This window comes from Nymphalis io, chromosome 16 (genome assembly GCF_905147045.1).
Source record: "Nymphalis io chromosome 16, ilAglIoxx1.1, whole genome shotgun sequence".
NCBI lineage: Eukaryota > Metazoa > Arthropoda > Insecta > Lepidoptera > Nymphalidae > Nymphalis > Nymphalis io.
Window position 1 is genome coordinate 2,372,310 of NC_065903.1, and position 19,021 is coordinate 2,391,330.

The following is a 19,021-nucleotide window of genomic DNA, read 5'->3' on the forward strand; positions in this document are numbered from 1 at the left end:
GATTATATTTAAATCATAGAGATATTTGAATTTAAAAACGTGACGATTGATATCTAGTCCTATGGTTGAAAACAAAAAGATGTATTTCAGATAGTATTGAAATACAGCCCTACTCAATTTACATGTTGTGTTTTTGATTTAAAAAAAATGTGATTCATTATTACATTTATGAAAACAAAATTTCTGACAACGAGAATTGTAGATTCATATTAAGAAGGAACTATCACCCCTATAAATTACTAAATTATTGTTTTCATTGATTTCTAATAAATTCGTTGTTTTTATAAGAAAATGATAATCAGTCTTTGCGCTTGTATCGTCGAAAAAGGTTATTAAAAATATATGCATCTCACGATAATTCGACATCAAAGACGCCAAGCCCTAATGCTGTCGATGCAGGGCTGCCGGAACGGAAATTTAACGGGAATAATTACCTGGGTATATTTTACTGCGCATGTGCCAACCCCGTCCCGCGCATGGCATTGCGTTACGAACTCTTAGTAAATAAAAATATTGTTTATTTCATTTTATCTTATTTCAAAAGCAATGTAATACGTTATTTAAATTTTTTGTTAATAATACAATGTGTGTTATGTGGTTTTGGTGTTTAAAGTACTCGGATGGAGTGTAATATGTAAGTAATTATGGTTCTAACCTCAAAAACTATGTAAAATATGATCGCCGCTTGAAATTAAATTTGATTCATTATAAACAGAAATATATAGATAAAATATTATAACAGTAGATACATACAACATTTTTTAGTCTGTTTTCAATTGAATTGCATATTATAGGCGTGTGTTTTCTTCTAAATCGTTAGCCTCAATCTATTATTAGTCTATCATACAAGACTAAATAACTTTTATTGATCTAAGTCATTAATAAACACGTGTTCTCTAGACTTTCGTTACGACAAATTAAAAACAGATGTAATAACTTTAAACCTAAAATAAAAACATTGTGAATTATTATTACTAATTTATTGTGTGAGTTAATAATAACACTTCTGTAATATATACAGTTTTATATCAGGTATTAAAAATATTTTGCACTTTGTCAAGTGCAAGATAATTTAAATATTGTTATTTTTTTTAAATGTCATATTTCATCGGTGTGTGATTATTTTGAAAATGTTTTATAAAATGAGTTTATACTTTTGCTTGATTACAAAATATACTAATTCCATATGAAAATTTGTCTATGAAATTAAATAAGGGCGCTGTTTTCTTGTTCAAAGAATTGTTGTTCTTAAAGTAATGAGATACGGGTCTATCTGTTTTAGGGAGCCAGGGTATTTTTAAATAAATGTATATGCAACACATCACTGCTGCAAACAGACGTATATAAACATTCGGTGACAATTTAAAACAATGAAAAATTGCATACAGTTTTGTTTATGAATTGAATGCTTTAAAGTAACCTAATCCTAATATTATGAGTGTGGAAGTGAGTTTGCTTATTTGTTACGCGTTAACTTCTGAACTACTTAACCGATTATCGCGAAATTTTGCATAGCCGTTGTCAGGGGTGTAAGAAAGGACATAGGGTCCATAATATCCCTTCATAGTATTCCTCTCACACACGGGAAAAACCACAGACAGAAACTAGTATACTTATACGCCTGAAATTTTACATACAACCTTTTACACTAAAAGTAGCAAAATACTTCAATAAATGTTTAAATTGTAGCTGTCCAAATTTTGACATATTTTATTGAGAAAAAAAAAATAGATCAACCAAAATATAAAAATGTCAATTTTGTCTGAAGGTTGAAATCAATCTAAAGCAATGAATTGATAGTTCTCTAGAAAGCTTTTATATGCAAATGTTTCGTATAAAACTGTCTAGTTATTCTAAATATTATATATTTATGATGAGATGATATGAGTATGTGAATTGCGTATTAAGCGAGTAATATTTGTATTCACTTTTTTAAAATCAATCTAGAACGGCAACTGAATATTTATCAAATACTGAAGGAATATTTATCAAATACTGAACAAATCTATACTAATATTAAGAATGTAACTCTGTCTGTCTGTTATGCTTTTGACACCCACTACACGCCTCTGAATTTAATCAAAATCGGTTCATTTTGATTAAATTCAATATGAAGCTAAAGCCCCGAGGAAGGACATAGGTTATTTTTTTTATATCTTACACCAGCTTCTCCTTTCTAACACGCGAGCGAAGCCGCGGTCAAACACTAGTAGATATAAATCAAAGTCAAATCATATTACACTTCCAACGATACATATGCGAGTATTCGTGGGACGTGTTAGCTAGTGCAAACTGGTTTATTTCGGCTTTAATCATTGTATGTATGAAAATACTATAAATGCAAAAACGTCTTCAAGCTAATTATATATCTGAACAATACAATATAATACATCATACAAAACAAAGAACCAATATATTTACAGACGTAACGATAAATATATATAACGATTCAAGCGATATAAGCGATTTAGCAGACAAGTTTGTTTTTAAAAGACAAAGTGTAAGAAGGAGGTTATTAATAAAAATACATTTTTCATATTTCCGTATCACATATTTAAATCAAAGATTAAGTCCAGACATGCATCACTGAGTTTTAATTTTTTTTTTTTTTTTTATAGAATAGGAAGGCGGACGAGCATATGGGCCACCTGATGGTAAGTGGTCACCAACGCTCTTAGACATTGGCATTGTAAGAAATGTCAACCATCGCTTACATATCCAATGCGCCACCAACCTTGGGAACTAAGATTTTATGTCCCTTGTGCCTGTAATTACACTGGCTCACTCACCCTTCAAACCGGAACACAACAATATCAAGTATTGCTGTTTTGCGGTAGAATATCTGATGAGTGGGTGGTACCTACCCAGACGAGCTTGCACAAAGCTCTAATGTATTTGATTTGTCTTTTTAATAATCGGTTAAGAAATATACATGTGCCGTAACAATTTTGCCACCATAAAATCCATCATCCGCGGGTTGGAATAAACTCTGAACTCGTTATGAGCCCAGCAGTGGGATATCTACGTGTAGACTTTACATATGTATTTATGAAACAAAAATAATAATTTAAAATTATTAGAATAAGATCTGGTTTGATATTATCATTTTCTAATATCTTTTTTGGTTTAGAGTTCTTTAATTCAATAAAAAAAGGATTCAATTTCTATGGGAGTTTTAGAAAACAAATCCAAATCAACAGTTTTGTGTTAAGGTGATAGTAGATATGAAAATGTGGTCGATTGTTGTTGGAAGGTTGCCAGTTGGACTGGTGAATCGAGCTATTAAAGCTATCAATGCCAAGTGAATTGGCGATGGAACCAATCTCCACTTTATGATAGTCATAATTTAGTTGAGCATTCGAATACTCGAAGTAACTGCGAAAGAAATCTAATGATTGAATCTATTGATTGGATGATCTTTATTTGACTTTCCTTTTCTTTAGTATATAGTGTCTCGTTTTGTTGTATACCGTTTTAAAAGAAAACGTTAATTTTATATTAAACTAGCTGCTGCATCCATATTAAATGCTCCACCTAACAACATCTTTCAAATTCGGGACTCGCCTCTCGGCTTTCATGAAGAAAAAAAGGCGTAACTATATAAATTAATAGCTGTTCCAAGACAAAAAAACTATTTCGAATCGAACGTTTTCATAATAAAATACAAAGCCAGATGCATGCATATACGTATATTTCCATTTTTATTGCTTCAGTTAACTTTAACTCAAATTTTAGTTAACTTTAATCATTTCATCAAACAGGCAAATCAAGGATAGTTAGGACCCAATATTTACGTTGACCGCTCGACTTATACTATGCTAAATGCTAATATTGACTAATAATAACCTTTAATAATAAATGTATTATCTAATGGAAATACATTTTCAAATCGTACATCTTGATATTTATCAAGATGTACGATTATGTATTATGTAGTACATTTTTTTGAAATTACCAATCGCTGAATTTATTGTTATGCCTTCTTGTTTCCCAACATCATTTTTAACTAATCTTTACTCAACATAAATAATAAACAACTGAATTGACGCAATAGGCGCAATACACGCGATACGCGCTTACTGCCTCGTTGGTTTAGTGGCTTGATGTAAGGTCGCAGACGCGGAGGTCCTAGGTTCAAATCCCAGGTCGGGCCAGTAAAAAGTTTTTGGGCTTTTCTGACAGAAAATTTTCAGTAGCAGCTCGGAGTCTGGAAGTTGGAAGTGTGTACACTCTCGTGCCTCGGAAAGCACGTAAAGCCGTTGGTCCTGCGCCTGAACTCTTTCCGGTCGTATCGGATTGCCGTCCCATCGGATTATGAGAGGAAATAGAGAGTGCGCCTGTGTTTGCGCACACACTTGTGCACTATAATATCTCCTGCGCAGTTGTCTAATCTCTCTTGAGATTGGCCGCCGTGGTCGAAATCGATCTGGTTGACATTATTAACATGATATCATTTTTTGAGATCTTCAATAATCCTCATAGATTATATAATCCATAATGGTTTTGTGAAAGAATGGCGTTTCGAATGTCAACGAAGTTGTTATCGAAGCTTTGGAAGTAAATTTAAAGTGGATATACGTATTTAAGTGTAGTAGTATTGTATTATTCTTCTTCTTCTGCCTAGCGTTTTCCCGGCCTTGTAACGCCAGGGTCCGCTTAGTGTATTGTTAATAAAGATGTATTAGTCAATAACTGTTTGTAATGCGTTATATAGCAGAGTTAATAGCAATTCAAATGGGATATGTATATTATCTTCGATTGGAATATATATATAATAATATATGTGGAATATATATATATATATATATATATTATTTGTACTTAAAGGTTAAAATAATCTCTATACCTTTGAGTACCCTCTCTAAGCTCAATTGATTAGTGGCAAGATAAATTGATAACTTTACAATGTTATAAATAACTTAATAATAGCAGATCCTTATAATGTCAAAGCTATATTTAGAGCTCGGCTAAGTATGACGCAAGTTCATAGTGGAAAACGTGCTTGCAAGTATATTGATAACTTCAGCTTTGCGTTTTAAAAAGTATTTTATAGAAACGCATCTTGCATACGCTTATAACTTTCCAATACTTTTGTAAATGTAATAGACATTATCGGGACTGTGAATATAAATATAAATAGACTCACGATGACACGTTAAAACTAGATAGTGAATAAATAGCTATTTAATTTTTAAGGTTTCCAAATCTTTAATGTAACATAAACTTTAATGTAACTCTATTCCCACTCTCTCATAATCCGACACTACCGGGAATAGTTTAGTCGCAGGGCCAATGGCTTTCCGTGCTCTCCGTGGCACGGGAGTGTAACCGTAACCGTAACAGCCTGCGAATGTCCCACTGCTGGGCTAAAGGCCTCCTCTCCCTTTTTTGAAAAGAAGGTTTTTGGAGCTTATTCCACCACGCTGCTCCAGTGCGGGTTGGTGGAATACATGCATGTGGCAGAATTTCATTGAAATTAGACACATGCAGGTTTCCACACGATGTTTACCTTCACCGTAAAGCACGAGATGAATTATAATCACAAATTAAGCACATAAAAATTCAGTGGTGCTTGCCCGGGTTTCAACCCACGACTATCGGTTAAGATTCGCGCGTTCTTACCACTGGGCCATCTCGGCTTCACGGGAGTGTAGCTACTGCCATTTTCCAGACTCCGGGTTGCTACTGAGTATTTATAAATACAAAAATGCAATAGTTTTTTAAGGACCCGATTCAGGGTTCGAACACAGGATCTCAGGAACCGCAGCCTTATAACTAGTCATCAGAATAAGTAATTTGTATTGTATTGTGTTTATTTATACGGTATTTTGTATTTTATATTTAGTTACTCGTAAATATATAAGCCACCTCTTATAGCAAATAATATAACATAGCGTTAACATAACATATACAACAAAACATAAGCGCTAAATCAACTATTGAATATATTGAGCCCTTAAGCTCTGACATGGGCTCAGCTTGTTAGTACAAAAAAAATATATATATATTTGAAAAGTAGATATCAATAGATTTTGTATGTCAAATTGTTTATTGATATGGTTTTTATGTTATATAAACATGAATTCATATATTAATTTCAATCACTTTCATATAATTGGTGTTTAGCAGTAAAATATCTGATGACTGAGTGGTATACCAGACGGATAATGAATTGTTTGAAGATCAAAAGGCTTTTCCTCCAATCTCCATGTTCGATAGGATGGATACAATCGGAGAAAAGTCACGTGACTGTATATGTAAAACTATCAAATTCTTAGCGCTGTGATTTTACTGAGAATTTCTAATGAGAAAAACCCAATAACTTTTTATTGGCCGGCGTGAGGTTGAACGCGAATTCAGGGCCTTATAAGTTAGGTACTAGTTCAATGAGGCAATCAAACGAAAACTATATATACGTGTATACAACGTCTGTACGTGGAGTCTATCTAAAACTTCGTGGTCTGTTAATTTGCATGATAAAAGACTACTCACAATCTGGATCGAATTCTATACAATTTCGTACCAATTTGGTTTGTGTTAATTACCTTTTATATCCTAGACATGTAATATTTGGATAAAACAATTTATAAAACTTGTAAACAGATATTATTATAATACATATTATTTATATTAAATATTTATTTTATCATAATGCGATAGTGTCTTCTCATTCGTTATTTTTTTTTTTTATAGAATAGGAAGGTGGACGAGCATATGGGCCACCTGATGGTAAGTGGTCACCAAACGCCCTTAGACATTGGCATTGTAAGAAATGTCAACCATCGCTTACAGCCAATGCGCCACCAACCTTGGGAACTAAGATTTTATGTCCCTTGTGCCTGTAATTACACTGGCTCACTCACCCTTCATACCGGAACACAACAATATTAAGTATTGCTGTTTTGCGGTAGAATATCTGATGAGTGGGTGGTACCTACCCAGACGAGCTTGCACAAAGCCCTACCACCAGTACATAGTTCTCATAGGATAAACAAAATTAAATATAATATAAATTAATTAAATTTTTCGTCAACCCGATTGAGGACGAGCAATTTGTCTTATCTCTCAGATTCACAAATAGCCGCGGTCGTCTCCGACAATCAATGTATTCGTCGGTCGCACAGAAATTATATTGTAGACTAGCTGTGACCGCGGTTACACCCGCGTATAACTCAAAGAAATCTAAGCGCAGATTTATAATATTTCAGTATATATACAACATTTTTAACTTTATTTTCATTGGGATATTATAATAGTATTTATGTGTTTTCATCGCACCCGGATCTAGATAGGGCAAAATAAAATTCCGACATACTTGAATGTCGTGTGCTTTATTTATTGTAACTGCAAACGATACCTTCACAGGAAATTGTGTCATTTTAAAACTGAAAGATAAATTTGTGTATTTCAAAAATAAGTACTTAATATCAACTGACTAATTTTAAATTTAACAAAATAATGAGAAAAACGAAACAAAATACCTACCTAACCTATAAACTTTAATTATATACTTTGTAAGTTATTTACAAACCGATAACAAATACTTAAGTATGAGTATTTTTGAAGAACCTACTTAACTACCTGTTGAAATATTTCAATAGTATAAGAAGTACTAAAAACTGTTTATGATCTTATCTCGATATCTTTCATAAGTATTAATGCCCTGTTTATAAAAATGACTTCGCAAATAATGCATTATTTTGGAACAAATTTGATTACCATACAAAAGGATAGTTAACCTTAAATGATAGACATATGTTATTGCGAACTTATTTTAGAACTTTCCAAGAGGAACAATTCCATCATACATGATTGTTGTGTAACTTGATTCGTTTACGCAGTGCACGCAATGGAAACTGTCAAAAGGAATACATATTCCCCGTTTTTGCAACATTTTTCATTGATAATCCGCTCCTATTGGTCGTAGCGTGATGTTATTTATAAAGTATAGCTTATTGCTTTCCTCGATAAATGGGCTATCCAACAATAAAATAATTTTTCGAACTCTCGTTCGATCACCGAGTACCTGAGATTAGCGCGTTAACACAAACAAACAATTCAGCTTTATAGTATTAGTATGGATAAATAAAGTTTTTAGTGAGTTAAATAGTTTTGTTTAATCTGAATAGCAGGGCAATAGCAAAATATCGAATGAATGAATGAAGTATAGAAAAACAAAAGAAATGTGTATTACATTATGTGTATATATTATTATATATTTTTTAATATGTACTATGATAAATATATAATATGTATATTTTTTTTTTAAATTTTTAATTAAAAAGTATTACAAACGAATACAGACAGAGTTTTACCAGGTCTCTGTTACACAGGAGCGTGCGTCTCCGACATACGTGCGTTCGCTGCAATTAACTACATGATATAGACAAAAAGCGCGGCAATCGGCGCGCTTTACACATACTCGTGCACGCGTTAACCCAACGAATGTCCAGCATAAGCTGAACCCTATTTAATATGATTGATCATATAGATCTAAGCTCAACTTTCATTGGAATTATCTAAATCTCTGAAACTATCCATTTTTTAACTTTGTTTTGTTCTTATAAACTTTTAATCAACATCATTTTACAGACTTATTATTTTTAGGTAGCTAGAGTTACAGCCAATTCAACTGAACAGTTTTGTTATAGCATTTAAATCAAATGTTCGACGTGATTCTTTAAATTGTCATAACTTATATAAACCGATTGAAATAAAACAAAAACATTAAATTTTAAGTGAAGTTTGCCATAATAGATTAGCGAAAACCGCTCCCAAATCAGTAAAGTCGTTTCTAAGATTATTAGATTGTTTATTACATTTGATTGTTTGTTGTTACTATTTGTCTGTTAGTCTGTGCGTTTGTACGCACACAAAACACAACAATTCTAACAATCATTGTTTTGGGTAATAGAGCGTTGATAAAGGCCCCCTATAATAGTTTTACTTTTATTTTCTATGATTGCCTCGTTGGTCTAGTGGCTAGATGTAAGGCTACCCGGTGGTCCCGAGCTCAAATCCCAGACTGGGCCAATAAAAAAGTTATTGAGTTTTTCTTTTATTATTATTATATCTTTCATATACAGACGGCGATCAGTTACAAATTTTGTTATATGTATAGATATAGGATAGGATTATATTTTATACGTTTATACGATCATTTTACAAAGAATACTTCGTAATTCAATAAAGCCTGACAGCATTTTTATATTTATAAGTTAGACAACAATTTTCTCCACCAACTTTTGGTCTTTGTTCGATGATTTATGTTTTTCGGTAACGTTAATCAACTGCGAATGATGTCTTAGAGCCGTCTCATGAAATTTATATAAGTCAAAACCAGCACAATGGGATAATGAAACAGGCTTAAGTTTATGCGTTATAGTCATAATTTCTTAAAAATAATCTTTATTTTCTTTTTAAATTTAGAAGTGAATTTCATTTATTTTTTATTTTTTTCCATCACATTATGGTATCGTAAAATTTAACACAGAAAATATTAGTACGGATATTTCTATATATAGCTAATTATGAGAGAAAATTATAATATTATTGCATAATTTCGTCTTTGCTTTACTATAAATTGAACATCAAGGCTCCATTTATGAAGTAACTGTCGTAAGGGCTATCTGATAGTAAATGGTCATCACACCCCATATAAACACACTTCCTACCGGAACTCAACAATACTGTGTATTGCAGCTTATTGAAATTAAAACAGATAAATATTAAACTATTTTAAAACAGTAAACGATGTCAGGTAAATAAAATGAAGTTGTTCAATGCTACTATACATAACTGTATTTCATTACTACATCGTATCTATATCGCATCAGTATTTGAATGGTGGACGGATGAGGTCAAATGGAGTATTATAAGTTATAACCTTGCTTAACTATTATATAGGAAAATTCTATATATCTTTTATATATTTATATAATTGACTATTAAATAAATTATGGTTTTAAATTAATTCGAAGTCGAGAGGGCCCAGTGGTAAGACCGCGTGAATCTTAACCGATGAACGTGGGTTCAAACCCGGGCAAGCACTTCTGAATTTTCATGTGCTTAATTTCTGTTTATAATTCATCTCGTGCTTTTCGGTGAAGGAAAACATCGTGAGGAAACTTGCATGTGTCTAATTTCATCGAAAATCTGCCACATGTGTATTCCACCAACCCGCATTGGAGCAGCGTGGTGGAATAAGCTCCAAACCTTCTCCTCAAATAGGGAGAGGAGGCCTTAGCCCAGCAGTGGGACATTTACAGGCTGTTACTTTTTTACTTTTTTTAAATTAATTAAGCTGAGCTGAAGATCGTGAATGTGTGTGAATGCTTGGTTATTTAGTATCTGGTAGACCTCGAGTATCTCTTTCGACCGCATACATTTTCAGTTAAATCGCCGCTGTACAATTTCGTAGTAGTTAATCCAGTTTGCCATTCGAGAGGCCTATTTCCAGCAGTGGATGACAAAGGGATAATGATGATGTGATGATTAATTTAGTTTTATTTAATTTATTTGGTTAATGATCTGTGAATGTCCAGCTGCTGAGTCATAGCTCATTTTTTCTTGAGGCTTGGAACTTATTGCACTGAGCTCTACATTGTGGGTTGGTTAACATACTTTTGGCGTATTTGATATATGCTTATATTCTCACCGTGTTTTCGGTGCTCAAGTAGATTTTATATATTTTTAAGGCTGCTAAATTTGTTAAAACTATAATTATTAAACGATACTTTATTTGGTTAAAAAGTTATGATTTAATTAGAAAAGCGAATGGAAATTATTTTAAATTCAAATATAGTATGTGTTTACGTATTAGCACATGAAAGGAGGCGAGTTGAAACTTTGTTAGTTTTATTACTGAAAGCTAACAAACATTAATATGCAATAATATAGGTTGTATACTTGTTTTTATTTTGTCTTAACATAATAGAATTGTTTTGAATTGTATTATTTTGTTACAGGTCAGACGATAAACCTCAGCGTTGCTCGTAAGCTGGCAGCTGTCAGTGAAGAAAATACTATCATCTGTTACGCGAAAACTCATCCGCTTAAAACGATGAATGAGACAACTCTCAATTATCCTTACGCGTTCAATGTAACAGATAAGTTCAGAAATGAATCGAATGCAGCTTTACCATCCCCACAAATACCAGGCTACGAAAACATCATAGATAACAAATGGATCCAAGCAATATTTTGCGTGATTTACACAATTATCTTCGTCTTAGGTTTGCTGGGAAACGTTACAGTTTGCTTCGTCGTAATAAGAAATAAAGCAATGCAAACTGTCACGAACCTATTCATAACTAATTTGGCTTTATCTGATATATTATTGTGTATATTTGCAGTTCCATTCACTCCTTTGTATTCATTCCGCGGGTCGTGGAGCTGGGGCTCACTCTTGTGTCACATGATGCCTTCCGCACAAGGGTGCAGTGTATACATATCAACTTTGACACTTATGTCTATAGCGATCGATAGATTTTTCGTAATTATATACCCTTTCCGACCGAGGATGAAAATCGAAACGTGTATAACAGTCATTATAATGATATGGACTTTTTCTATAACAGTAACGCTTCCTTATGCGATATTTATGACTTATTACGATTTAGATATTGGAAGATTCTGTGAGGAAACTTGGCCAACGGAAAGAATGAGAAGAATATTCGGCTCAGTTACGTCGATCCTACAATTTGTCTTGCCGTTCACCGTAATTGCTTTCTGCTACACATGTGTCAGTTTCAAATTGAATGACAGAGCGAAAGCGAAGGCCGCTAGTAAGAATACTAGAAAGGAGGAATTCGATAAAAATAGAAAACGACGTACAAACCAAATGCTAATTGCGATGGTTACTATTTTTGGATTATCCTGGTTACCATTAAACGTAACAAATCTTTACAATGACTATTACATTTACGCTATTCACTCTAAATACTATTTCCTCGTATTTTTCCTTTGTCACGTGATAGCAATGTCATCGACATGCTACAACCCTTTCATTTACGCGTGGATGAACGAGAACTTTAGAAAAGAGTTTAAACAGCTGATACCCTGTATTGACACAAACGTACAATTACGAAGCAATATTCCTATGGAGCAATTAGGTGCGTGTCAATCGGAGAAGACGTTTAATGGGAATACGGCAACTGATAGTTATGTAGGGTCGAGTTCTCAAAGAGTACCTTCGTTTAGACATAAAAGGAAACCGAGCGCTGCGGCAGACGTCGAGAAGAGTGGGGTCGAATTGAATGAAGATTTGTTAACTGTGGACGTGAAACATTGCCACATATCTACGAGCTACAATTTGAGACGAGAGTCCGTTAAACTGAGGCTCATCAATGAAGAATCCTTTGATGTACCGTCACAAAGTCAGTTCTAACGTTTGGTTTCATGGGTAAGAATGACGATAATCTTAAATTTTATCTTTATCAAAATTTTCATTAAAAAAACTAAAACTATATTTTGTTCAAGTTAGTCCTTACGAGTATTTTTTAATCATATTTTTTAATATGAATCAAATGTAAGGCGAACGTAAATGTAGTATTCATAATGTAAGCAAAGAGTAGATACCAGATAAGTCGGGTATCTACTCTTTTTCACAATTATTTATTATTTGCTGAACATTTCATCCAATAATACGCATTAGGCTTCAAATTTATTAAGTGCAAATTTTAAGTGTTGTATTACAAAAAGTTCTATATTCAAACTTATGGTAACAGATGTTAAGATTATTTGTTTTCAGGCGCGACACTGGCAACGTTCCCAAGTTTGAGACAATGAGCGAAGACTCGAGAGAAGCAAATATTTTTGGAGAATATTTTTTGTACCGGACATCTTTGCTATTGTCTTATTGACGACTAGGAAACTTCAATACGCTTATGAATTTTGATGACCTCTTGTAGTTGAAAATAATTTTTCTTATAAATATAACTTAAGCACATTTAATAGGTCCTTAATCTGCACCACTGCCACTTTACCTTGAATCGTGTCCATAAAAGTTTATAATAGTTACGTAGTCTAGTATTACTGATACGGATTTCTATAATAAAAAACCTTTTGGTCCTTTTGATATTACAATCAGATTAAAAATATTATATCTTTTTAATTTTTAAAAAGGTCTTAATTTCACGTCATAAAAATTGTTTCAAAATTAATTTCTTGTAACGGAATTATAGGATTCGTTAACTATTGCCAAATTTTTTTTATCGTCTCCAATTGTAAATTTTCATATTCAGTAAGAACAAAATGGAAACTCGACGCAGAATATATTTAAGAAGTGTCATAAAGTGACAATATGTCATAAATAAAATCATATCATTTAGGATTCACTTATAAAAATAGACATTGCATTAGTTAAATGCAATGTCTTCTTCTTTCGAATTTCAAATGAATAAGAGCAACAGAAAAAGTGAAATAAGTGTTTTATTAAACATCCGCTACGCAATGTTTATTAGTAAAACCGTTAATTACTAAACGCATCAATATAACGTATCAACTCAAGTTGGTTTTCGACCTTTTACAAGTGAGAAAAGTGAGTTATTATAGAATATAGCACTGGCAGGCTGGTCTTTGTTATTATTACTCATACTAACTTGATATTTTATTATTATTATGTATAAAAAATCATTCATATGTAAATGTTATTTCAATAGTCTAAACAAGATTAAGAATAGTTATAACTTATTTAGGCAAAATGGAAGACAAAAATATCGAATTTGCATGCGAACTTCTAAGTAGCCTTTGAATGAAAAGTTTTTTATTGCAAAAAGGAGGTTGTCTTCTGTCTGTACTTAGTACTCATTTTTTGATTCTTTTTTTTTTAACGCTTATTGTAACATTCGTTACAGAGTTAAGAAGTATTAGTATTAAGAATTAATTTAAAAATTTCAGTTAATATAAATAATCTTTTGAAGCAAATAAATGTATTTGAAGCTGTGGAATTATAGTTCACGAATTTAGTAATTTAAAGAATATCTATGTTACGTATATAAGAAGAAAAATTATCTAATTATAAAAACTGTATGGTTAGTACAGTTTTAAAAAGTTAATACTTTTGATTCTATATTATTAATATAAAATAATATTTATAAATGTCTTTCACTATTTTTATTTTAAGATGATTAGTAAAATAATGCCTTGTCTTTTTCTTTAAAATATCAAATCATTGATGACAGAAAGAGATAAATGTGTGTTTATCTGAACAGGCGCGAAAAGACTATATATAAGTGTGGCTGCTAATTTAATTAGACAAATTAAAGATAGATTTATTTCTTTCTTACTTCATAGAATTGACATTCGACAGATGAAGACAGCATTCTTTAAACAAACACCCCCTAAATACTTAAAGTTAAAGCCGGTAGATGTTTGTATTGTAGTTTTGTATTTTGTAGTGTATTTAGTAATCGAATTCTGTCTTATGAAATTATAAATTAGAGTAGACGATTAAGTATTTTAAATTGTTTAAATATATTACTTATCTTGTCTCGCACATAGATTTATTAGTTACGTAGAAAGAAAGGACTATACTATATTTTAATAGATATCTAACGCACATTTTAAATTTATTCATTAATGTTATAATAAAACTTAAATAATAAATTAAAAAAAACACCCGATTTAAAAAAAAAAAAAAACAAATTAAAAGTTTTAACAGAAACTTAATGAAAATCGGTTCATCCGTTCGAGAGCTACGATCTCATGTAGACATATAAACAGAGATACAGACACATACGTCGGGGGTTAAAACTGCAAACAGGTTATTTCGATAATTATATTGATACATAATATAATAAATAAAAAAAATGTTTTTTAATAATATTTGTATTGCTTAGAGTGCTGTGAGACATTTAATTTTACAATACGTAATTTATATATTCAAGTAATGTTTTAAGGAAATATTAATATTTTACATACATCTTATCTTTTTATATAAATAATTGAATATTATTAAGCCTATCAATACTGGAGGCTACTGTGAATATTTTTCAAAATATTATATAATTTAAAGATACCTACAGCCAAAAGCTACGAAGTTTATCTCATAAATGCACCGTGGTCTATTTGTTGTTGTATTTCACAGTAAGAGCTTATTTCGCCAATTTTGGCATTTCTGAAGTTAGAGTACAATTCCCAATGCAGGAAATTATCAGCATTTCGTATCGTTTGATGTTTTACTAATAGTGAAACTTAAATTCAAGGTAATTTTTTTATTGAACATGAGCCGTTAATAATATTCCATATTTAATTAAACTCGAACATAATATAGATTTATTGTTAGACGTAGCAGTAGATAGAACAACGTCATATTAAAAATTATCAATTATTCCCGATTTTACGCATGAATTTTACGAGTTAAACTAATAGTGGGTTCACACGAATCAATTTTCGTTAAATAAATTACTATTTGTATAGAAGAAAAAAAACATTAAAAAAAATAAAATATTTGTTGAATCGATTCTTGTCGCTTTACTTTCATTGAAAGATTCAAATCGCACTTGATTTGGCAGATCATCAACTAAAATTGACTTGTGACCACTCGATTTTATCAGACTTACTTAACTGCAATTGAATGAATGATAATTATTGAATGAAAGGAATGTAAACAAACAAGTTCAATAATTTGATCAATAAAGTTTTTTAATAAATACTTCTACTAGTGTCATAAATATTTGTTTAATTTATTAATTGTCATCACTTTTAAATATTAACATAATTAATAAACTCCTATTTCTATGTAAAAGAGATAACTAATTACTTCCACCATTTAAAAGTATTATTGTTAAAAAGAAACTAATATATATTTGTATAAGAAATCATTTTTAACGCGTTTATATTAATTTTAAGGTGAAAACTTCATTTGATCTCATACTGAAAGTCAAAGAAATGTGATTCAAAACATAGCAATACATTAATTATATGTACTAGAAGATTTCGTACTTAAAATTTTTGATGTTTTAATAATATATATTAAATGATTTGTATGACTTATCATGTATATTATGAATAAATTAAATTGTCCCCTTAAGTTGTTATTTTAATTCTTATTTAATATTATAAATGATCTTCTGTATTTGTTTGTGTGTTCTTCATTAAATCACAATCAATGTTATTAAATACATATAGAAAAAAAGGTGAAGGGTTGTTATTGGTTATATATAGATATTAGTAGCTTAAGATTTTTTTTTTATTCACCAACAGTGACCAATACCAAAATTTTATATTTTGTGCCTGTTAACACAAATCAGATATTGAAATACAAATAATTGTTATCTCACTCTCACTCTACTTTTTCTCACTCTAGCTCACTCTACTTTTTCTTGATGGCTTTGTGCAACCCGTCTGTCCGTGTACACAGCACATATGCAACCGTCAAACATCAGTACTTAGTATTGTTGTGTTCCGGCTTGAAGGGTGATTTAGGCACAAGGGGTTGGTGGCGCATTAACGATGTAATGAATGCTAATATTTCTTACAATGTCTAAGGGTGATGATGACCATATACCATCAGGTGGCCCATTTGTCGATCTTCCTGTTTTGTTTAAAAAACACTGTTTAACCATAAAGTATTATGTTTCGCATAGAGATAGTTTATTACCAGGAAGTGAAGTAGATATTCTAGAATGATACGATTGTAAAGTCGTTAGTTATAATTAAAGTTTTGTACTGTTTATTTATATATTTCGCTTCTTTTTGGTAAATATTAAATTATGTATTTTGTATTGAATTTTAATGTATTTATAATGAAAGTCCATATTAATTTAGCAACAGATAACTTAATAAACATTCATATACTATATAATGTATTTCATAGTCTTTTATGTCTTAGTAGAGGTTTTATAAAACACTTTTTTTCTACAAACAGGCACTTAACCTCGTGTTATTTAAATAAATACTTGAAGAACAGTTGTTACTGATAGCACAAAATAATTACAAACAGGCGGGAAAGCAGAGTATGTACTTCCGGTTAACGAACATAGTAAGTCTCGTAGAAGCCGAGACAAGCTAAGTAGAGTACAAATATGTAAATAAATTTGTGTCTATAATTCGTAAGGAAAACACCATGAGGAAATGTATTGTTTATCCCACACGCGGCACAACTTCATCCGACATTAGATGATGGTGCTTGTATACGCTCCAAACCTTCTCGTGAAACAGAGAGGAAACCTTAGCCTAGCTATGCCATATAGCTATAATTATAGGCTGTTATTTTATTTTATATACACCTAATGCAAAATTAATATAATTATTAATAATAATATAAACGGACGACACTATATTATAAGCCATAAAGACATGTCAAAGTCAAAAATCTTTATTCAATATAGAAGCGTTACATTTACTTATTGACTGTCATAAACCTACCACCGTTTCGGAATTAAAAAGAACAGACTTGAAAAGAACCAGCAAAAGGAACTAAGCTGGACATGTTTTTGTACTCTTTACAATCATAGGTAATACACAATAACAGATTTATATTTTTTAATTTGAAATGGCCTGGAGTCTATTGTTTTATTACCAATTAGTGATTTAAATTATTTAGATTAGTATGACTGTATAAATATAGTACTTAATTATTTATAGTATAAATATTACTAAGTATACCAGTCACATTGACGTTTTTATCAAGAAATGCTTAAAATGTTTCGAAAAGACTAAGGATCCTATCACTATGGACGCATGATCTTGTTATAGATAACAAAACTTATAATAAAATGCAAACTTACAAACGTTTTTATAATATGAAAATAAATTACAAACTTTACATAAGATAATTTTGATGCAGGACAGGATGAAATTATAGCATTGTAATGGAGAATTTATTCACACTAAAAGGGCCTATTACTTTTATTGACCCTATCCGATATTTAAACCTACGACCTCGGAGCCTTATGTCCTAGCCACTTGATCGACGAGACGGTCAGTCACTATAATTAAGTAAGTATTAAATTCCCTTTTATTGAGCAAATACCTTTTCTCCTCTTAAAATGAAGAATACCCGCGGAGAATAATCCATCACTGCAAATTGTCGGAACCATGACTTGAAGTTTCATCCGCCACATGGAATCATCTTTTCTTAAGCCGATCACGTAACCGATTGTAAATAATGTTGTGGGAGTCTAACGTGTAATCGAACTCCTTTTAATGAAATGATTTTTGCAGGCAATTGAAGCCATAATAAAATTCAAATAAAATATATTACGCGATTGAATAGAATATCAGAGTCGTACGACATTGCTTAATATATACTTTATTTCTAATCTTTATTTTTTGAGTTATTGATCTAATAAAAATGTATGTCTGGACATACAATACCTAGGTATCAAATAGGTGCTAAATGATTGTGTAAAAACAATTGCATAATACGGAGCCTTTGTGTGGACATTATACTACTATACTTTAAAATTTAATTTTTTGTTAATGATTTAGGTATCAAATATTTAAACAACAGTACTACATAGGTATTAAATACTGGTAGTATTTTAAAACTGATATGTCACTTTGTACAGTCATTCTGATGCACGTGCATTTTTAATTAGTAAGCTATAAACATTCGCTAATCGATCTATTTGCCCGTACAGTAAAGTGCAAAGTGACTGCTTCTTGTGGCTTGTGTATATGTAGTCTTGTGGCTAGATATGAGGCCGCAGACTCCAATTTTTAATTTCTACTTATAATTAGTACAGAATAGAAGCAGAGAAAAGAAGAGAGAATAAGTTGTAAAATAAACAAAGACATTAACCATTAAAACTTAACAGAGATGGCAAAAAATTGTATGGATCTGATATGTGCATAGAACAACATTTCATTATAGAAGGATTCTATTTTCATTCTGTTTTATTTTTATTAATTTACATTTATTATAAACCAGATTCTGCCTGTGGCTTCGATCGCGTATGACAACGTGTAAGCAAAGTTCGCAAAATAACTAGTAAGGAATTGTAAATCTAAATGTTGAAACAATTTAGAACATGGGTTATTAGAGTTTTATTACCGCATTTACCATAGGATTACC

At 31.3% G+C, this 19,021-nt stretch overlaps 1 protein-coding gene across 1 annotated transcript; it reads left to right on the top strand.

The window, feature by feature from the left end:
- The first annotated feature begins 564 nt into the window (after nucleotides 1-564).
- LOC126774471 (prolactin-releasing peptide receptor-like) lies at nucleotides 565-13,060 on the top strand. The gene is made up of 3 exons (XM_050496029.1): nucleotides 565-634; nucleotides 10,968-12,403; nucleotides 12,752-13,060. The coding sequence occupies exon 2, from the start codon at nucleotides 11,063-11,065 to the stop codon at nucleotides 12,386-12,388; it is 1,326 nt and encodes a 441-aa protein (XP_050351986.1). The 5' UTR covers nucleotides 565-634; nucleotides 10,968-11,062; the 3' UTR covers nucleotides 12,389-12,403; nucleotides 12,752-13,060.
- Nucleotides 13,061-19,021: the final 5,961 nt, after the last annotated feature.

Coding starts and splice junctions, on each gene's coding strand:
- LOC126774471 (XM_050496029.1), top strand. CDS start 11,063: ATGAATGAGACAACTCTCAATTATCCTTACGCGTTCAATGTAACAGAT.